Raw genomic sequence first — 18,350 nt, forward strand, 5'->3', positions numbered from 1 at the left:
GTATATAACGTGTTATTTGGGCTGATGCGAGCAGAAAAGGGGTTATTTTCTACATAGTAACATTGAACAAGGTTTTTGGGAGTTCCCTTACAATATTGCCGTGCTTAATTTCACAAATCCGAATCCAAATCCAAATCTGACGTAGATACTATAAAGTCCCCTCCTAGCCCCCACCATTTAATTGTAATTTTAAATTGTAAGCATTTTTTAAAAATTTGCAGCATCCCACAAAAACCGTCCCCGAAGGCAAACGGTAAAAAATTTAGATTTTTAATTTTTTAAAACACCTGCGTTGCTCTGAGAAAGTTCAAATTTTTTTGGAAAATAGAGGTCAATGAGGTCTATCCACAGATACCCTAAAGTTCCCCCCAGCCGCCTTCACTTAGATATAATTAGTGCGGGAATGGACTTCTACCGGCCCACCACATTTTTTAATATAGAACAAAATATACCGAACACCCTGTAAAATTTGTGAAAACATTGAATACAAAAATTTTAGCTGTGTATATGCTCCGTATCACTTTGTAAAGTCTGTTCGTAGACATAAGAAAGAATTTAATTATTTGCGGTTTGGTTAAGAAAGATACTAAACAATATTTATTTATTTATTTATGTATTTGTGTTTAAATCTACTTATATCTACGAACAGATTTTACAGAGTAAAATGCGAGGCAGTTTCAGTCAAGTAGCCAATAGGATGATTGGCGAAACGTTAGCTAGTTCGAGTCAACAAAAACCGACGCAGGAGGAATCCAGAAGTTTTAGAAAAAGTATTATAATAGTTTGTGGAAATTTCTTTGAAAAATTAAGAATGGTTAATGTACCGCCGGCTACAATTCAGTATGGATATCAATATTCAGCGTGGCCTTACGTCCTAGCTAGTTATTTCTGAATAACATTTTACTTACCGTTTCTGTTCCAATAAAAACGTTAATAAACGGTAATTTATACCGAAAACTGGTGGGCAATATCCCTCCAAATACAAACGAACGCGGACGGATTAAACGAGTACAAATTTATTGTGGGCGAACGTCGACACGAAACAAAATAATTGCGTTCGGTGCTCGTCGACCCGTTGCGATTTTGCCTTAAAAATTTCACGGTAAATTATCCGGAAATAAAATTATAAACCACGAAGGGCTTTTGTTTTCCTTTAGAACCGCGCGGCCGAAATATTAAAGCCGTAGGAAAAGTTTGGATTCGGAACGTATTGTTACGGAGTTTCGGACAAAAGAAAAAGGAGGATTGAGGAATATGAATTTTGTTTTGCTCAGTTTTATTAGGCAGCAATCCGCCTTTTATCCTTTGCGAAAATTCTAAGTACCTACCTGGTCGGAATTGAAAATAAAGGGTAGTTTATCGTATAAACGTTGGTAAAAAGTTTTTGTTGTTGTTATATTAAAAAAGCAAGAGATAAAACAATTAAATTGTTGTCGCTGTTATGAAATGAAGCTCTCTGCTTATTTTTCACTTTTTTAAAATGAGTTGAAGGCACTGAATTAAACTAACCGCATCACATTTAATTACTAAATTTAAAGAACAAATTGCTTTTTGGACATGCAAAGTTTTATTAGTTACTAAAGAAACTTAGATATCAAGATTTATTTTTTGGCCCGTTAGCAATTTTTTCTTTGAATTTAGTACTTTTAATTTAGTAGAAGGAATAATAGATTTAGATTAAATTAGAGAGAGAACAATAATATCAATTGTGTTCTAAAAAAAATAAGATAGATAATTGTAAACAACAAACACAGAGAGAAGTTTTAAACAATGCTTTTTGAAAATCTGCTGGATTCCAACTGCGTCGGTTTGGTTAAAAAAATAGCCAACCTTTATGGAAGACATCAAGCGTAAAAGGAAGAAGTTGGAAAAAAAAATAAGAACTAAAAGTTCAGATTTTCACGAAATTATATATTTTCACATGACAATTGTTTCGACAACACCGTGTCTTTATCAAATGTAATATTTACAAACCACCTGCTACTATATATACCGAAAAATGACCATAAAACTTTAACTAATGTTGTTGCGAGAATTTAAGTTGAATAAGAAGAGGTATTTAAATCTAATTGATCGTTAAGCAATACATTTGAATGTCTCATTTTGTTAATCTCGATGGCTTCCAATAAATTTAATATTCTACTTTTTATGGCTGTATGTAATATATCAAAATTGTCGTCAAAAATGTGTTTTTCTGTTTTTAAGTGTGTAGCATAATTAGAATCTAGACTATTGTTTTTAAACGCTCTTATATGTTCGTTAATGAGTTTCTTGAATGATCTACCTGTTTGTCCAATATAAATTTTAGGACAAGATCCACATTTTCAACCTATAGACACCTGATTTTTGGGATTTTGGACATTTCGATTTATTGTTTTTTAAATATTTTCCTACTGTGTTGTTAGTTCTGAAAGCTATTTTTAAACCACATTTTGACAAATGTTTTGAAAATTTTTCAAATAGAGTTTACTGTTGTCTGGATGTGTTTTTTATTTATAATGGACGGATTGTAGCCGTTGTTCAATGCAATTTGTTTAATGATATTAAGTTCTTTGTTGCAATTTTCTGTTGAGGGTGGCGTATTAAGAAGTCTGTGTATAAAAGAGTTAAATGCAGCCATTTTGTGTGTATAAGTGTGATTTGAGCTGTTATGTATGACTGTGTCCGTGTGTGGATAATTTGGAAAATATCATACTAGAACATCCTTTAAGTAAAAGTTTTTATGGTGGTATAGATATGTGGATGATGTTTTTGCTTGCTTTGTTGGAACGGACAGACAATTGAATTATTTTTGAAATTACATTAACTCGATACATAATCGTATAAAACTCACTATCGAGATTGAACAGGATAACTCTATTAATTTTTTAGATTTAACTATTACGAAAGTGCTTCACACACGGACACAGTCATACATAACAGCTCAAATCACCCTTATACACACAAAATGGCTGCATTTAACTCATTTATACACAGACTTCTTAATACGCCACCCTCAACAGAAAATTGCAACAAAGAACTTAATATCATTAAACAAATTGCATTGAACAACGGCTACAATCCGTCCATTATAGATAAAATTATAAATAAAAAACACATCCAGACAACAGTAAACTCTATTTGAAAAATTTTCAAAACATTTGTCAAAATGTGGTTTAAAAATAGCTTTCAGAACTAACAACACAGTAGGAAAATATTTAAAAAACAATAAATCGAAATGTCCAAAATCCCAAAAATCAGGTGTCTATAGGTTGAAAATGTGGATCTTGTCCTAAAATTTATATTGGACAAACAGGTAGATCCTTCAAGAAACCCATTAACGAACATATAAGAGCGTTTAAAAACAATAGTCTAGATTCTAATTATGCTACACACTTAAACACAGAAAAATACATTTTTGACGACAATTTTGATATACTACACACAGCCACAAAAAGTAGAAAATTAAATTTATTGGAAGCCATGGAGATTAACAAAATGAGACATTCAAATGCTTAACGATCAATTAGATTTAAATACCTCTCCTTTATTGAACTTAAATTCTCGCAACAACATTAATTAAGGTTTTATTGTCATTTTTCGGTATATATAGTAGCAAGTAGTTTGTAAATATTACATTTGATAAAGACACTGTGTTGTCGAAACAATTGTCATGTGAAAATATATAATTTCGTGAAAATCTGAACTTTTAGTTCTTATTTATTTTGATAAATGGATTTTCATCAAGTAAAAGCCTCCTCAGTTCAAAAAGTTAGAAGACCACTGACTAAAACTGATAAGATTATTCTGTGTACTGCCTTTTACTTGTTACGTTATAGAGACCATTTTAATCCCTAAATTTCTTAAAATATCTCATCATGTCAAGAACTCATCTGTTTATATAATTCTTCTTAAATCTTGTTTTGCATTAAGAATTCACTATACCCGCAAGGAAATAGACAAAACCAATAAAAATCTCCTGTCGCTACATCTTCTATTTTGTCGACATCCGATTCGACCCTTTCAAACATGACTCGAAAAAGCTGAAAATATTCTTTCATCTTTTACCCAGGATCACATTGTAAAACTAACGTCGACACTAATGAAACCATCAAACTCTTAACTGCGAAACACTGTGGTAAATGAATCATCGCACCAACTTTCTGAAACTGAAAAATTAGTTCTTGCAAAAAGTTCCTGCATATTATCCTAATATTGACCATGGTCCAGTAACCTTTAATTTTATTATTATTTTTATAATATATTTAGCCTAATTTAATCATCTTACTCATTCTGAAGCAAAGTGAAAAGTGTGTTTTTGTAATAATACTTCCATAAAGTTTTATTCCTCAATCTCTTTTCGTTTTCAAGATAAAAATAAAAACCCTATTTTTCCGCCATATTTATTGCGGAATATCTCCCTAATCGTCGCATTTAGCCCTTACGTAATATCAAATAGCGCTATTATGTCGATAAAAGTGGAATATGGTGTGCTCCAAGGATCTATATTTGGTCCGTTATTGTTGTGCTTCTCTACTAGCAACTTCATTATATATTTTAAAACTTATATTAAAACATGCTTATATGGTGATGATGAATTATTATGTTCTTTTCTGCGGAAAGACAGAGACGATAATAAATCCACACTTAAAAACAATTTAGTAGCCTGTTACAGTCACCAACACTTAATAGCTCATATGAATCTAAAATAAATGGGCGAGTCATTAAAGTTATCAAATCTGAATTAAATTTAATATTAGGCTATGTTTACCAAAAAGTTATATCTCTTTAAAAATTTAAATATGGTGATTTGTTGTGTCTGGTTTAGTGTAATGTCAACAGGGTGGAAAGGGTAGGTAATATTTGCCTAGGTTTGATATATAGGATCAAGAAATACGAAGTAATATACTACAAACTATAAGACGCTCATTAATTAAACGGTAAGACCAGACTTCTTAAAAAAAATAAACTGCAATATCTCCAAAACTATAAATATTGGGAACTTACAAACTAATACAAAATATTTTTAATTATAAATGTGGTTATATAAATAAGCTATTTCCATTTGAAAAAAAGTTTCTTTCTCATTCTAATTTTAATTGATATTATTAGTAATCGAAATTACTAATGAAATTTGTTCATTTTCTAAAGTAGAGTGTGGATTTCGCAAAATCTTTTGATATGGTAAATCCTGAAACCTGAAAATTTGTCTATCATTTCTATCTGAAAGAAAATAGATTGTGGTTGTTAATGGGCGTTTACCGTAAATAATTTTTCTCCTCTAACAATTTTTAAATACAAATTAAAACTGAAACTATTTAGTCAGCAGTAAACTGTTCTATAACAAAAGGTGTGCTTTTTTATTTCCCTCGGATCATTTTCCTCTCCCTTACAAATATACTAATTAATGCGTAGTTAACCTAGAGGTTATTTATATTAATATTTAGTATGTATGGTAATAGTACTTGCGATTATTTAAATAATTAATTTTTTTAGAATACTTTTCGACTTTAACAGCACGTAATACAGGAAATTGTTTTTATGGGAGCCATTGATATGCCGTAAACGTCTTGTTTACACAGTAACAATAACATTAAACGTTTAATTACTATTACTATTTCGTATGGATAAAATTTAGAGATATTGTTCTGTCCGCAGACGTCATTTCTTGCATAAAATATCGCTGAAACTGTGAAATTGTACTTTTAAAATGCATTAAATATATCCAAAATTTACCTCCAGTAATATCAGTTTCATTCCAAATTTTCAAATTTTTGCTACTTATAGTTTTGCCACAACTGATCAAAGAAGTTGTTGGTGGGACAGCCTGTATATGTGTTTACATGTATGTATGTATGTCTAATTTTGTATTTTGTTATATACTTACGTGTTTTTTTTGCGACTGAACTTTTCAATTCTAAATTGCTTTATATTTTCCGCCCCTTGAGTCTTTCGCGTTTCTAAAGTTGGTGCTTTACCCCTTGATTTTTGCTTATTTTTGTTTAACCTGTGTCGGACAGAGACAAAAATTTTTTGAAAAAAAAATTGTCCTTTCTCTAGAACAGTCACTGCCGTCTTTCAGAACATATTGGTCAAAATTGACATTGATTTGTTGTCACTCCTTATAAACATTGGTAAGATGCAGTGATGATATAGTCAGCAATCATAGCTAATAGTTTTGAATATCTTGACTTTTTTTAAATGGAAAAAGATCAGGCTAAAATGATCCCTTCCCCAAATTGTTAATGTAACTGAAGGAGCTTCAAATGCAACACAACTGAGACATACAGCAATCACATCACATATTGCACACTTTATTTGAAACCTGCGTGACGTTCTTCCAGGAAGGTAATACGCCAACTAAGTTGTCAACAAATGAATGAGCTCGGAAAAATGTAAAATTGCTAGTCTTGTTTCCGATGCAACGGTTCAAGAATTGCATGTTTTTACCTACGGACTAAATTTCATAGCTAGAAAAGTACTTACTTCATCTTAACTAATGTGTATAATAAAAAACAATGCAATTAAATTTACTCGTATTGCAAATCGAAATTCTTTATATTTTAATAAAATTGTAGCCCATAAGCTTTCGCAGAATCAAACTGAGGCAAAATGAAATAAATTAGAAAAATAGACTATTTATTTTATTGCACTCATTATACTACTCGTGATCGTTTCGTTAAAATTTTGGTGCGAGATGTTTCAAATCGATTTATTCAAGTGCTGTGTAGACGAATCCCGTGCAATATGTAATATTTTATTGGAACATCTCCAACAAGAAGATATTCGCGTATTCCAAATACTAAAAATTGCCAAATAAGCAAGCAAATATTTGAGTTTCATTAAATTAACAAGCTCGAGGCATCCGAACCACTTTTCACATAATTTAAACTTTGTGCCAGTACACAGTTTATGTCTCCCCCTATTTTCAAAGGTTTTTTCTTAGCAGTGACGTGCAACTAAAAGATGAGATTTACCTAAAAAAAATGACTTATGTGTATCCGGAGTTAATAAACTGATTTTTGTGAAGTTTCAGTTGACATGACTACGATTACATTAAATGTGATATAAAATGTAATTTATAATTTACTTTAATTCATATTAATGTATTTGTAGTGGATTTTCTGAATTTTACATGAATGGATTTTAGTGTAATTGGGAGTTTTTGTAATTATTGTTCTTCTCTTTTTTCTAAATTTTTAAGCTTTATTCTCTATATCATTAATGGAATATTGTGTTCATATGTTGTTCCTTTTATTTAGTTTTTGTTTAATGTGAGTCCACGGGAAGTAGTTATTAATGTATTATAATATCAAAGTATTTATAGATTTTTTGATTCAACATAAGCTTCTCTTATATTGTCGATCGATTGATAGGTTGATTAAGTGAATGATTATGCAGAATTTGTATCTGTATACAATGTGTTCGGCAATTTGCTTAACAATTGCAAAAAATTATACTGAAAAAAGAATTATATAATAACAAATTTTAAATATTTATTTTTTTATCTTTTAAATGAAAAGAGAAATGAATAGACGTTGAATTTTGAAAATGGAACCTGACAGAAATTTAAATTATTCTACTATGAAGATGTAGATTACTCACTCTACATGACGTTTCAGAAGCTCAATGCACCTGATATCTCCTCGCCTCATATTTGTTGCACCATTTCTCATCATTAATATAGAATAGCTAATTAATTTAAAAGATTTAAATATTTTCATAAGGTTTGTCCTATTTATTAAAATAAAAGTTTACTTTTCTGTAAAATTTTTCTGGTGTTTTCTACACCGAATACATTGCATGCCAACTTTTAGTGTTAAACAAATTGTGGAACAAGCAAACTTTAGCTGCAGAATGGTCGTTTCTATTAGCGTTTTATTAAAGAAATTTGCTGCTTTTTAAGTAATATTGCCCAAGAAGCTCTACTTCACCTATTTTATTTTCATGGTAACGTAATAAAAGTGCCATTTTATTGAACGAGCAAGCAAGCGAGTTCATTAAACGTAGGTACTTTCGGGCAATCTTTATCAACATTTTTTAATGTTCTTTGATATTCTGAAATTGTTGTTCAGTATAAAATATAAACAATATTTTTGAATATTAGTATTAAAGTTATAACTATCACTGTTATTTATTTGTAAGGAAAGTATTTCGAAATTAATATATTGCTATTTTACTATATTATTACGTTATCATTATTATGAGTTTATGACACAATACTTGTCTTTGAATTGGCTGCCTATTGAAGTTTGTCAGCTATATCAATAAAGAGACGTCAATGAAAATTTTTGCTGGGCGTAGGCCTAAATACTTTATATATAAATTTATTTCTTTTTCTCCATTAATTAGGAATGACCTAGGATAATTGTCTTGGTCTTAATTTATAGATATCAGTTTTATCTAATACTTTTAATTTTTTTGCTTTATATCCTGCGGTTTTTTCCCTCATAAACACTCTTAATTTAAAATATCATTGTGTTTTTATTCACCGTTTAAAAAAATAATTGTAGTGTTTCAAACTTCATATTTTTATTACTTTTTCTACTCCCGTCTTTAAAATACTTAATTACCCACCGATCTAGCGTGCGGGAAGCGTCACTTTACCACGTAGCGATCGGATGTTTTCGTACATATTTCCCACGCTTTGAATTTTGTAGTTTGTCAATTCTGTCGGTCATGTCAGTGTTGTTTTGCCAAAATGTACCCAAAAACTAACCGTCGTAGAAAAAGTATAGTATGCAACACGTTTGGTAAACTTTTTAACTCACTCATTTATTAAAAACTCGATCCGCTGCGCTCCGCTCGCGTCAAATAAACTCGTGAGTCAAATGCCGTTTACCGCACTTGTATATATACTATTACAATGTGAATAAATTCAAAGGCGACTTATGCCAAATTGAAACAGTCCGAAAAGTAACAACAGTATTATGCACCAAGTGCAGCAAACGGCATCTGACTTACGAGTTTATTTGACACGAGCGGGGCGCAGCGGATCGAGTGTTTAATAAACGCGTGGCTTCAAAAGTTCATATTATACTTTTTTTACGACCGTTAGTTTTGCGTATATTTTCGCAAAACAACACCAATACATTCACTGACATGACCGTCAGAAATAACAAACGTCAAAATTCAAAGCGTGGGAAATCCGATTGCTCCCAAACCCGTGCGGTAAAATCCCGGAAATGTCCGAAGTGGCTCGGATAAGTAGGAAACGAAACTGACGTGGTAAAGTGACGCTTCCCACATGCTAGATCGGTGTGTGTTCTGCTATTGTTGTCTCTTTTTAGCAACCGTACGTTAGACAGAGAGATATGTATGATTGAATATGTCATATAAACAACGGAATAAAAACAATTTTAAAACGTTATGTTGTTTATTTAACTTTTACAATTGATTATTAAGTAGGATAGAGCATTTAAGAGACTAAAATTTTTAACACGTTGACTGCCGACTACGAGATAACTCGTAGGTAGCGATCTTTTCAAGGACGCCAACTACGAGTTATCTCGTACTGTATTCACTTGCCATTCTTGTGTTGCTACGATTAAACTCGTAATATACCAGTGCTAATATCAATAGATGGCTTCTTGGGAAAGAACAAAAAATCAATGTTGGCTTGCATGAAAAGACAATTTACTTGAAAACGAACATAAAAAATGTAAGTGTAAGAATTAAGTCAAATTACAGAAGTATAATAATATATACTGTTTGTGGAACTTTTTAAAACAATCTTCCACACCCAGAGCTGGCTTTTCACTACATACTGGACAGTAATAACGCGTTTCTCGGAGTTTTTTTCCTTGGTTACATATGCGACATGGTTTCGTTGGACGCTGTTTTTTTTCGGTAGGCGGTAAACTCTCTAAATAATGGATACTTTGCAATTTACTCTTTTTCGTAACGTGTTGAATTTCTTGTCCAATCAATGCGAGCACGAATTCCTCTCTGAACTTTATTAGTTTTATGTTAGAAGATGTAACTTTTTTAAAAATTTTGTGAGCATTGTGGATGTAAATCTCTATAATGTGCAATGCAACCTTTTTGGGCCATCTAATAGTCTTTCTTAGAGATGAATAATACGAAAGCATTTGATCTGATCGGTCAATGCCAGACATTCCATTGTTGTAATCTCGAATTATATTCGGTTTCATAGAAATTTTTCCATTGCGATTGGGCACTTTTATCATTTCAACAACATGCATGTTTGAAATGCAAAGGACATCCCGCTTGTCTTTCCATTTGCAAACAGTAACAGGACCATTTCGCTGCCAAATACACTCCCCTTTTTTCAATTTACGATTTATCAAATCTCTAGGGTTCCCTTTTCTGTTATTTCGTAGGGTTCCACACACATACGCTTTTCGTGTATTTAGCAGTTTTGTAAGTGTAACAGAATTATAAAAATTATCCATGAAAACCGTGTATCCTTTATCGAGATAGTCCTCAAGTAAATGTAAAACAACATCAGTAGTGTGGCCTACGTTATTGTCAGTTTTCTCAGATTTTCATAACTAGACCATCGGACTCACAAAGTTCATACAGTTTGATCCCATATTTGTGTTTCTTATTTTTTATGTATTGACGGAAAATCAATCTTCCCCGCCATAGCATCATAGACTCATCAATACAAATATTTTTATCTGGTACATAGTTTTCCCAAATAATATTGTTGAAATGATTTAGAATTGGTCTTACCTTGTATAATCTGTTGGTAGATGGTATTGAGTTATCAACCAAATGAAAATAACGAAGTAACAACTGGAACCGATTTCGACTCACATGTGAGCGCCAAAAGTGTACATTATATAGCTCGTTTGTGCTCCAGTAATGTTCAATTGATGGAAAAGAGCAAGGTCCCATTTGCAGCAGAAGTCCAATAAAAACCTTCATCTAAGCAACATTAACGTTTTGCCAATTTGATAACCTGTTGGTTTTCTTTATTGTTGTGCGTTTTTCAATTTCTTGCGCAGCGTATAAATTAGTTTGTTCCACCAGTAATGCAAGAAAATCGTCCGAAAAAAATAAGTCCACTAGCGTTTGTACTGTAAAATTTGTCGCATCCAATTTCACACCAACCTTTTCTTTGAAAATAAATAATTCAGGACTCTGTTGAGTTTCTGTCCACAAATTATCATTCGCATTTGATGTTGTTGCTTGAGAACCATCGGCGTTATCTTCAGGTTCCGGATCATCTTCAGATTTTGAGACGACTTCATCTTCACTGTCACTTGAATTCTCAGAAGGTTCATAATCGATACTGTCGTTATTATTCACGCCAGAAAGCTCATCAAATTCTGAATCACTTAGATTTAAGTAGTACTCAATTTCACTATGAGTCAATGGTCTTTTCCTATCCATATTGGGTTATTAGTAATTCAATAATTATAAAAAGAACACACAAGAAAGACGTAAGTAATGCACTCAACAATGTCTGAGATATAACTGACGCGGACGATGATGACGCAATGAATGATTGATTCACCATTAGCGAAGCGACAAGTCAGTGCAGGTGTGCCTACGAATAAACTCGTAACTGGCTTCCGAGAAGAGATTACTGTTATGCTCTAGATTTAGACTTTTTAATAATATAATGTAATAAAATCAAAATTTCATTTTTGGCCAGAAATCTGAAAATTACTGTGGCAGTCAACGTGTTAAGAACGCATAAGCAAGAAAAAGTAGGTCCTAACCTTCAATTTTGTTTTGTTTGTACTGATTGGATATAGATATTTGAAAATTGTTCAATTGGTTTTGGCAAGATATTAATATAAAAACTGTAAAAATGACTGAAGTTCACTCGAACGGTATGTAATATTTCTGTGGGAGACTTAATTTATAAACGTCACTTTACTTACCGACTGGTCCGCTAGATATTAATTGTAGCTTATAGCACATAGTATTTAAATTGTCTGATATATTGCATAACATTTTTCTGTGTATTAGTTTTTGGGTACATGTTTGCAAAACAACACGAATACATTCACTGACATGACCGTCAAAATTCAAAACGTGCAGGAAAATTTCCCAAAAACATCCGATTGATCCTAAACCCGTGCGGTAAAATCCCGGAAATGTCCGAAGTGGCTCGGATCTATGGAAAACAAAACTGACGTGGTAAACTGACGCTTCCCGCACGCGAGATCGGTGTGTAATTAGGTATTTTACAGACGGGAGTAGAACAACGGTTATTCCAGGTTCTGACGTCAATATTAGGTCGGACAGTGACACTTTCGGGAAGGTTTTTGAAAACGTAACGAGATATTACATTATTCACTGAGTGACTTAACATAACTTTTTTAAACAAAATTAATTAATTTATTTAGCGATATATCTGCCTGAGATGAATGAATTTATATTGATAAATCTATTATCTACATATTCATCGAAGTGGAATGACCTAATAGCAGACTGGACTCTGTCTCAATGCATTCGGAAGAACTTATTTTCATAGAACATTCCTTGTCCCGTCGAACATCTCTCTCTGTTTAAATGCGACACAAGGGAAGTATTCCATTGACAGTTTTCAAATTTTTGGAGACCCTCTGTCAACGCTGGCGCCGCCGCTGCGATTAATTCGCAAAAGCATCTGAGCTTTGCGATTCCAAATTACTCGGGGGCGGCTTAATATTTGTGCCATCAATCAACCCCATGGATCCTGCAAGAGAAGAAGTTCTAAAATTTCGTATCGCCGGCGTCTGCCACCAAATTTTGATTAACTTTAAAGAAATTGGGTAAATTGGGTGATGGATTCTGGTGGTTCTTGTTTACTCCGTTTTGCATTAAAGGAACGATGACCGAATTACGTTTGCGCTGTGCCTTTCGTTCTTCTTTCGTTCTCTTACTGTCACTATAAGCATTGCCTTCGAGCAAAAGAAAGAGGAATAAAAAGCTACTGCTATTTACATAATTTTATATTTCTCTCTTGGTATACATAAAATTAGGACCACGTTGTCTCTAAATTTATATCTTATATGATTAAATTTAGAGGGATAGCGTTTAGTAAACAGAGCTCTTCGTAAGTATTGAAACAGTGACCTAAAAAAGTACGTACTTTATGTGTTAAAACAGTGCTACAAGAACATTTAAACTTTTTTAATATAGGCGCCTTCAGAGGAATGAAAACGGTGTAAAAATTATTGTAGTAACCTGTGGAAGTTTCTTTGAAAAATATGACAAAGTGTAAAAAAAATCATATTAAGTTCCACCTCCAGGCAATTTTGTATACTCTGTAACTCTAACTGTCAATCTTGAAATTAGATAATCGAATGATCGAGATCTGCCTGTGGATACGCCTTTCAAAAAAAACTTACTGCATGATGTAGACTTTGTACATTCAGTATGCATTTTCAACAGGTGATAGGTCTGGTGACCTTGCGGACCAAGGACATTATCTTGTAAAAGAAAACTTCTAGTGATTGCAGCCGTATGTTTCCTCTCATTGCTTTGCTGAAAAATTACAGCGTTCATGTTTCTGTCCGAAAAAACTGAAGGTGACCCGTTTTCAAGTATTACAGCACCCCAACCATAACGCCCCTAATAAGCGCAATCGCAACTATCGGCATCGAAAGGTCATTTCCATCTGCTGGATGTAAGGCAAAGAGCAATGGAGTATAATCAGAGAGAAGAAACAAGTTAAATCAAGCTGGATAGCTAAAGAAAGAGTCACAATAGATCCCTTTAATCTTGAATCTCAGGGAGTTTCTACAAATCTTGAATATTGACTGTTGAAACGCAATCTCAAATCAGTCAAATTAAAACTGGCATCATTCTCCATGTGACCGACGTACTCTTCTACCACCATCATGAGCCAATAACAACTGGACGTGTTACTGAAATCGATCCGATTGCACTCATGGTTTCAGTAAGCCCTTTCTTAGATAAATCGGTCTCATAGATGCCTGCCGAATAGCTACCATTGATTTTCTATTGTGCTTGTAGTCAAACATCGGATTCTATTCCATCGCGAGCCACTTCGGACATATCAGTCACTAATGGTGTTCAATCTAAAAAAAATTTTTGTGGTGTTTTCATCTTTGAAATGGATGTTATTTTCATTGCATTTTGCTTTCTTTGAAAGACCACAACAAGAATGCAATATTTCCTTCATTCATTAATATCTTTTTTGTAACAGAAAGATATTTATTAAATGTGACTTGTTTCACCAACATTTAGTTGTTATATAAAAGAATATAAAACACAGCTAAAACATTTATAGGTGTTCGTTGTTGTTGTAAGTTGTAATAGATTAACCTCTGTGACGTGATAATACTGACCTATTTAATCAAAACTAATAAGCAGAGTATAATTTGATTTGCCACATCAAATACGATTGAGGTGGAAGGTATAAAAAATTTTGGACGGACCACAAACTTCGAATTGAGGTGGCTTTTACTTGATGAAAATCCATTTTACGAAATAAATAAGGTAAACAGATTTTCACGAAATTATATATATTCACATGACAAATGTTTCGACAACATCGTGTCTTTATCAATTATAATATTTACAAACTACCTGCTACTATATATATCGAAAAATGATAAGAAAACCTTAATTAATGTTTAATAATGGAGAAGTATTTAAATCTAATTAATCGTTAAGCATTACATTTGAATGTCTCATTTTGTTGATCTCCATGGCTTTTAATAAATTTAATTTTCTATTTCTTGTGACTGTATGCAAAAATATCAAAATTGTCGTCAAAAATGTGCTTCTCTGTGTTTAAGTGTGTAGCATGATTAGAATCTAGACTATTGTTTTTAAACCCTCTTTAAGTTCGTTAATGCGGTTCTTGAAGGATCTAAATGTTTGTCCAATATAAATTTTAGAACAAGATCCGCAGAAATCTGATTTTTGAGATTTTGGACATTTCATTTCATTGTTTTTTAAAAAATTTCCTATTGTGTCGTTAGTTCTGAAAGCTATTTTTAAACCACATTTTGACAAATGTTTTGAAACTTTTTCACTGGGTTCTCCTATGTATGTAATTATTTTAAATTGTTAGTGTTTTTTAAGTAAAAGTTTTTTATGGTGGTATAGATACGTGGATGATGTTTTTGTTTACTGTGTTGGAACGGACAGACAATTGATACTTTTTTAAATTACATTAACTTATTACATAATCGTATAAAATTCACTATCGAGATTGAACAGGATAACTATTTTGAAACTTTTTCACCGGGTTCTCCTATGTATGTAATTGTTCTAAATTGTTCGTGTTCTGTATTAGGTTTCGAATAAATAGAGTTTGCTGTTGTCTGGATTTGTTTTTTATTTATAATTTTATCGATAATGGACGGATTGTAGCCGTTGTTCAGTGCAATTTGTTTAATGATATTAAGTTCTTTGTTGTAATTTTCTGTTGAGAGTGTCGTATTAAGAAGTGAAATAATAAATAAAAGAGTGAAATGCAGCCATGCAGTGCATAAGAGTGATTTGAGCTGTTATGTATGACTGTGTCCGTGTGTGAAGGTCTATGGTAAATGGAAAAATCTAATTTGTTTTGCGTTTTCGTAATAGTTAAATTCAAAAAAGTAATAGAGTTATCCTGTTCAATTTCGATGGTGAATTTTATACGATTATGTAATGAGTTAATGTAATTTAAAAAGGAATTCAATTGTCTGTCCGTTCCAACAAAGCAATCAAAGACATCATCCACTTATCTATACCACCATAGAAAATTTTTACTTAAAGAAGACGAACAATTTAAAACAATTACATACATAGCAGAACCCAGTGAAAAAGTTTCAAAACATTTGTCAAAATGTGGTTTAAAAATAGCTTTCAGAACTAACAACACAATCGGAAAATATTTAAAAAACAATAAAACGCATTGTCCAAAATCTCAAAAATCAGGTGTCTACATGCTGATCTTATCATAAAATTTATACTATACAAACAGGTAGATCCTTCAATAAAATAGTCTAGATTCTAATCATGCGACACACTTAAACAAGGCAAAAACACATTTTTGACGACAATTTTGATATTTTACACACAGCCCCAAAAAGTGCAACTTGTTTAATGATATTAAGTTCTTTGTGGTAATTTTCTGTTTAGAGTGGCGTATTAAGGAGTCTGTGTATAGAAGAGTAAAATGCAGCCATTTTGTGTATAAGTATAATTTGAGCTGTTATGTATAACTGTGTCCCTGTGTAAAGGTTTATGGTAAATGGAAAAATCTAATTTGTTTTATGTTTTCGTGATAGTTAAGTCTAAAAAAATTAATAAGGTTATCCTTTTCAATGTCGATAATGAATTTTATTCCATTACGTAATGAGCTAATATAATTTAAAAAAAAATCAATTGTCTGTCCGATCCAACAAAGCAAGCAAAGACATCATCCACGTATCTATACCACCATATCATACTAGAACATCCCTTAAGTAAAAGTTTTGGCTGCATTTCACTCTTTTATACACAGACTTCTTAATACGCCACTCTCAACAGAAAATTACAACAAAAAACTTAAAATCATTAAAGAAATTGCACTGAACAACTGCTACAATCAGGCCATTATCAATAAAATTATAAATAAAAAACAAATCCAGACAACAGTAAATTCTATTTATCTAATTACATACAAAGTGCTGTTTTGTGCCTATGGGTCAATTCCGACGTATTTTGTCGATATTCGGCACTTTTCGCGGAAATTGCCAAAAGCGAGCTTAATTTCGTAGGGAAGTCCAAATATGAAAATCTTATCTTAGGGGGTATTCAAAATTTCGCATGAGCAAGGACAAGTAGATGTCATATATACTGATTTCAGTAAGGCATTTGACAAAATTAGTCGCGCTGAGTCTCTTCAAAAACTTAAGAGATTTTTATTTTCCGATAGTAGCCTTCCTTAGAATTACTTGAGTGACAGGATACAACACGTGCTCTACAATGGGAGTTTCAGGTATAAATCTAATAAATACCTCAGTGGTGCCACACGATTTAGGATCATTCTTGTTTCTTATTTTTACGAATGATGTGATGCCACTGGTGTACATCTATCTATATCTATAAGATCTACTCTTGTCCCAGTTGGACGGTTGATGTGCCGAAAATATTTTTGAAACGCCTAGTGCATATCCACCGCGATTTCAATTTAGTTTCATTTATACAGATTTCGCATAAATAGTCTTGAACGGAGGCACAAGTACGTGTCAGGTTATCTTCATTTGTAAAATTCTAGCACTAAAGACACTTTTCGCTGTGTTAGGGCCAGAGCAAGCCTGTTACAAAATTCTATAAATATATCCTGTTCTAATCGTTATCATTTGTCAAATGAGTGTAGCATATTTAATTGCAGACAGATTGAATAAAGAAATGGTATGTTGGATGTCTGGTCGCCGTTAGCTTTTTCTTTCTTTTTCTCTTATGGAAAACCTATACAATAATACAATGGTAAAAAATGTGGAAACAATTCTTGCTTGCATAAAAAATATATACTATTAAAACTAAGAATTATATTGCCTGTTGATAAGTTGGGTTCTATGTTCGGTATCTTAATAGGGGAATTATCTACGTCCTAATTCCATTCTTCTATTTTCACGTCGTAGCGACAATATTTAAGGCAAGTGTATGTTACCAGAAAGATATACGTCGCGGGAAAACTCTACGAAATTTTGTTTTTATTACGGCAGTTTTGTTCCGTGCTTAATGATCATTACGGCGATATAAAAATGCGATCTAGGTCATCGTGAAACTCCATGTAATGGCCATTAGGCGCTCGCAAGTTGTTACTAAGGACGTTTATAGTTTATAATTCACCGGTGCAGCGAGGATGTGAGTGATGCAAAATCTGAGGTCCTTAAAAGCGTTAAAGTGTCATTTTGGGATATTAGTGTCTAAATTCGTAATATTCTTTTACTCAACATTCTCATTTATGTTAACGGGTTTGACGGTTGGATATACCGGGTGCTTCAGAGTCAATTGGAAGTAAGTAAGGATTTATTCCAATTAATACAGGGCGGACGCAACCTTTAAAGTATTAGTTAGAATCAGTTTAAATAAATATGCCAAACAGATATGCCATAAATTGTAGCCCTAGATACGGCCTGTTTGAACGGATTAGCTATTGTTTGTACGAATTTTGATTTACGGTTAATAATTTACTTTCCAAAAGAACAATTTTCAGGGTCTTTTAGATTTTTGTCCATAACTAAAACACCTTACGTATACCGGATGTAAAATTTTTGCGATCGGATGAATGGCTTTGGAGGAAAAGATATTTTTCTGGATGCCAAAATAACCACAAGCCAAAATAACCACAAAAAATCAAAAATTAACAAAATATACTATGCGTTATTTTATTGGTCCCAAATTAAAGAGTCTAAATGCGGTTCCAGACTTCTACTTCTCTCCCAAGTCTCATAAATCAG

The 18,350-nt window shown here is 32.4% G+C and overlaps 1 protein-coding gene across 6 annotated transcripts in view; it reads left to right on the plus strand.

The window, feature by feature from the left end:
• Positions 1-18,350, plus strand: part of LOC132700285 (fasciclin-1) — a 613,802-nt gene that overhangs the window by 101,990 nt on the left and 493,462 nt on the right. For 2 of the 6 annotated variants that reach the window (XM_060667459.1, XM_060667460.1), the window contains exon 1: positions 17,736-17,907. The exons of 2 other annotated variants lie outside the window; for them this stretch is intronic. In XM_060667459.1, coding sequence (XP_060523442.1) covers positions 17,762-17,907 — 146 coding nt within the window. In that variant the 5' untranslated portion in view covers positions 17,736-17,761. Of the gene's footprint in view, positions 1-17,733; positions 17,908-18,350 lie in introns of those variants that run through there. 2 more of the 6 variants (XM_060667458.1, XM_060667463.1) reach the window with 2 other exon arrangements.

Source organism: Cylas formicarius, unplaced genomic scaffold (assembly GCF_029955315.1).
Source record: "Cylas formicarius isolate icCylForm1 unplaced genomic scaffold, icCylForm1.1 PGA_scaffold_4__25_contigs__length_36172078, whole genome shotgun sequence".
Classification (NCBI taxonomy): domain Eukaryota; kingdom Metazoa; phylum Arthropoda; class Insecta; order Coleoptera; family Brentidae; genus Cylas; species Cylas formicarius.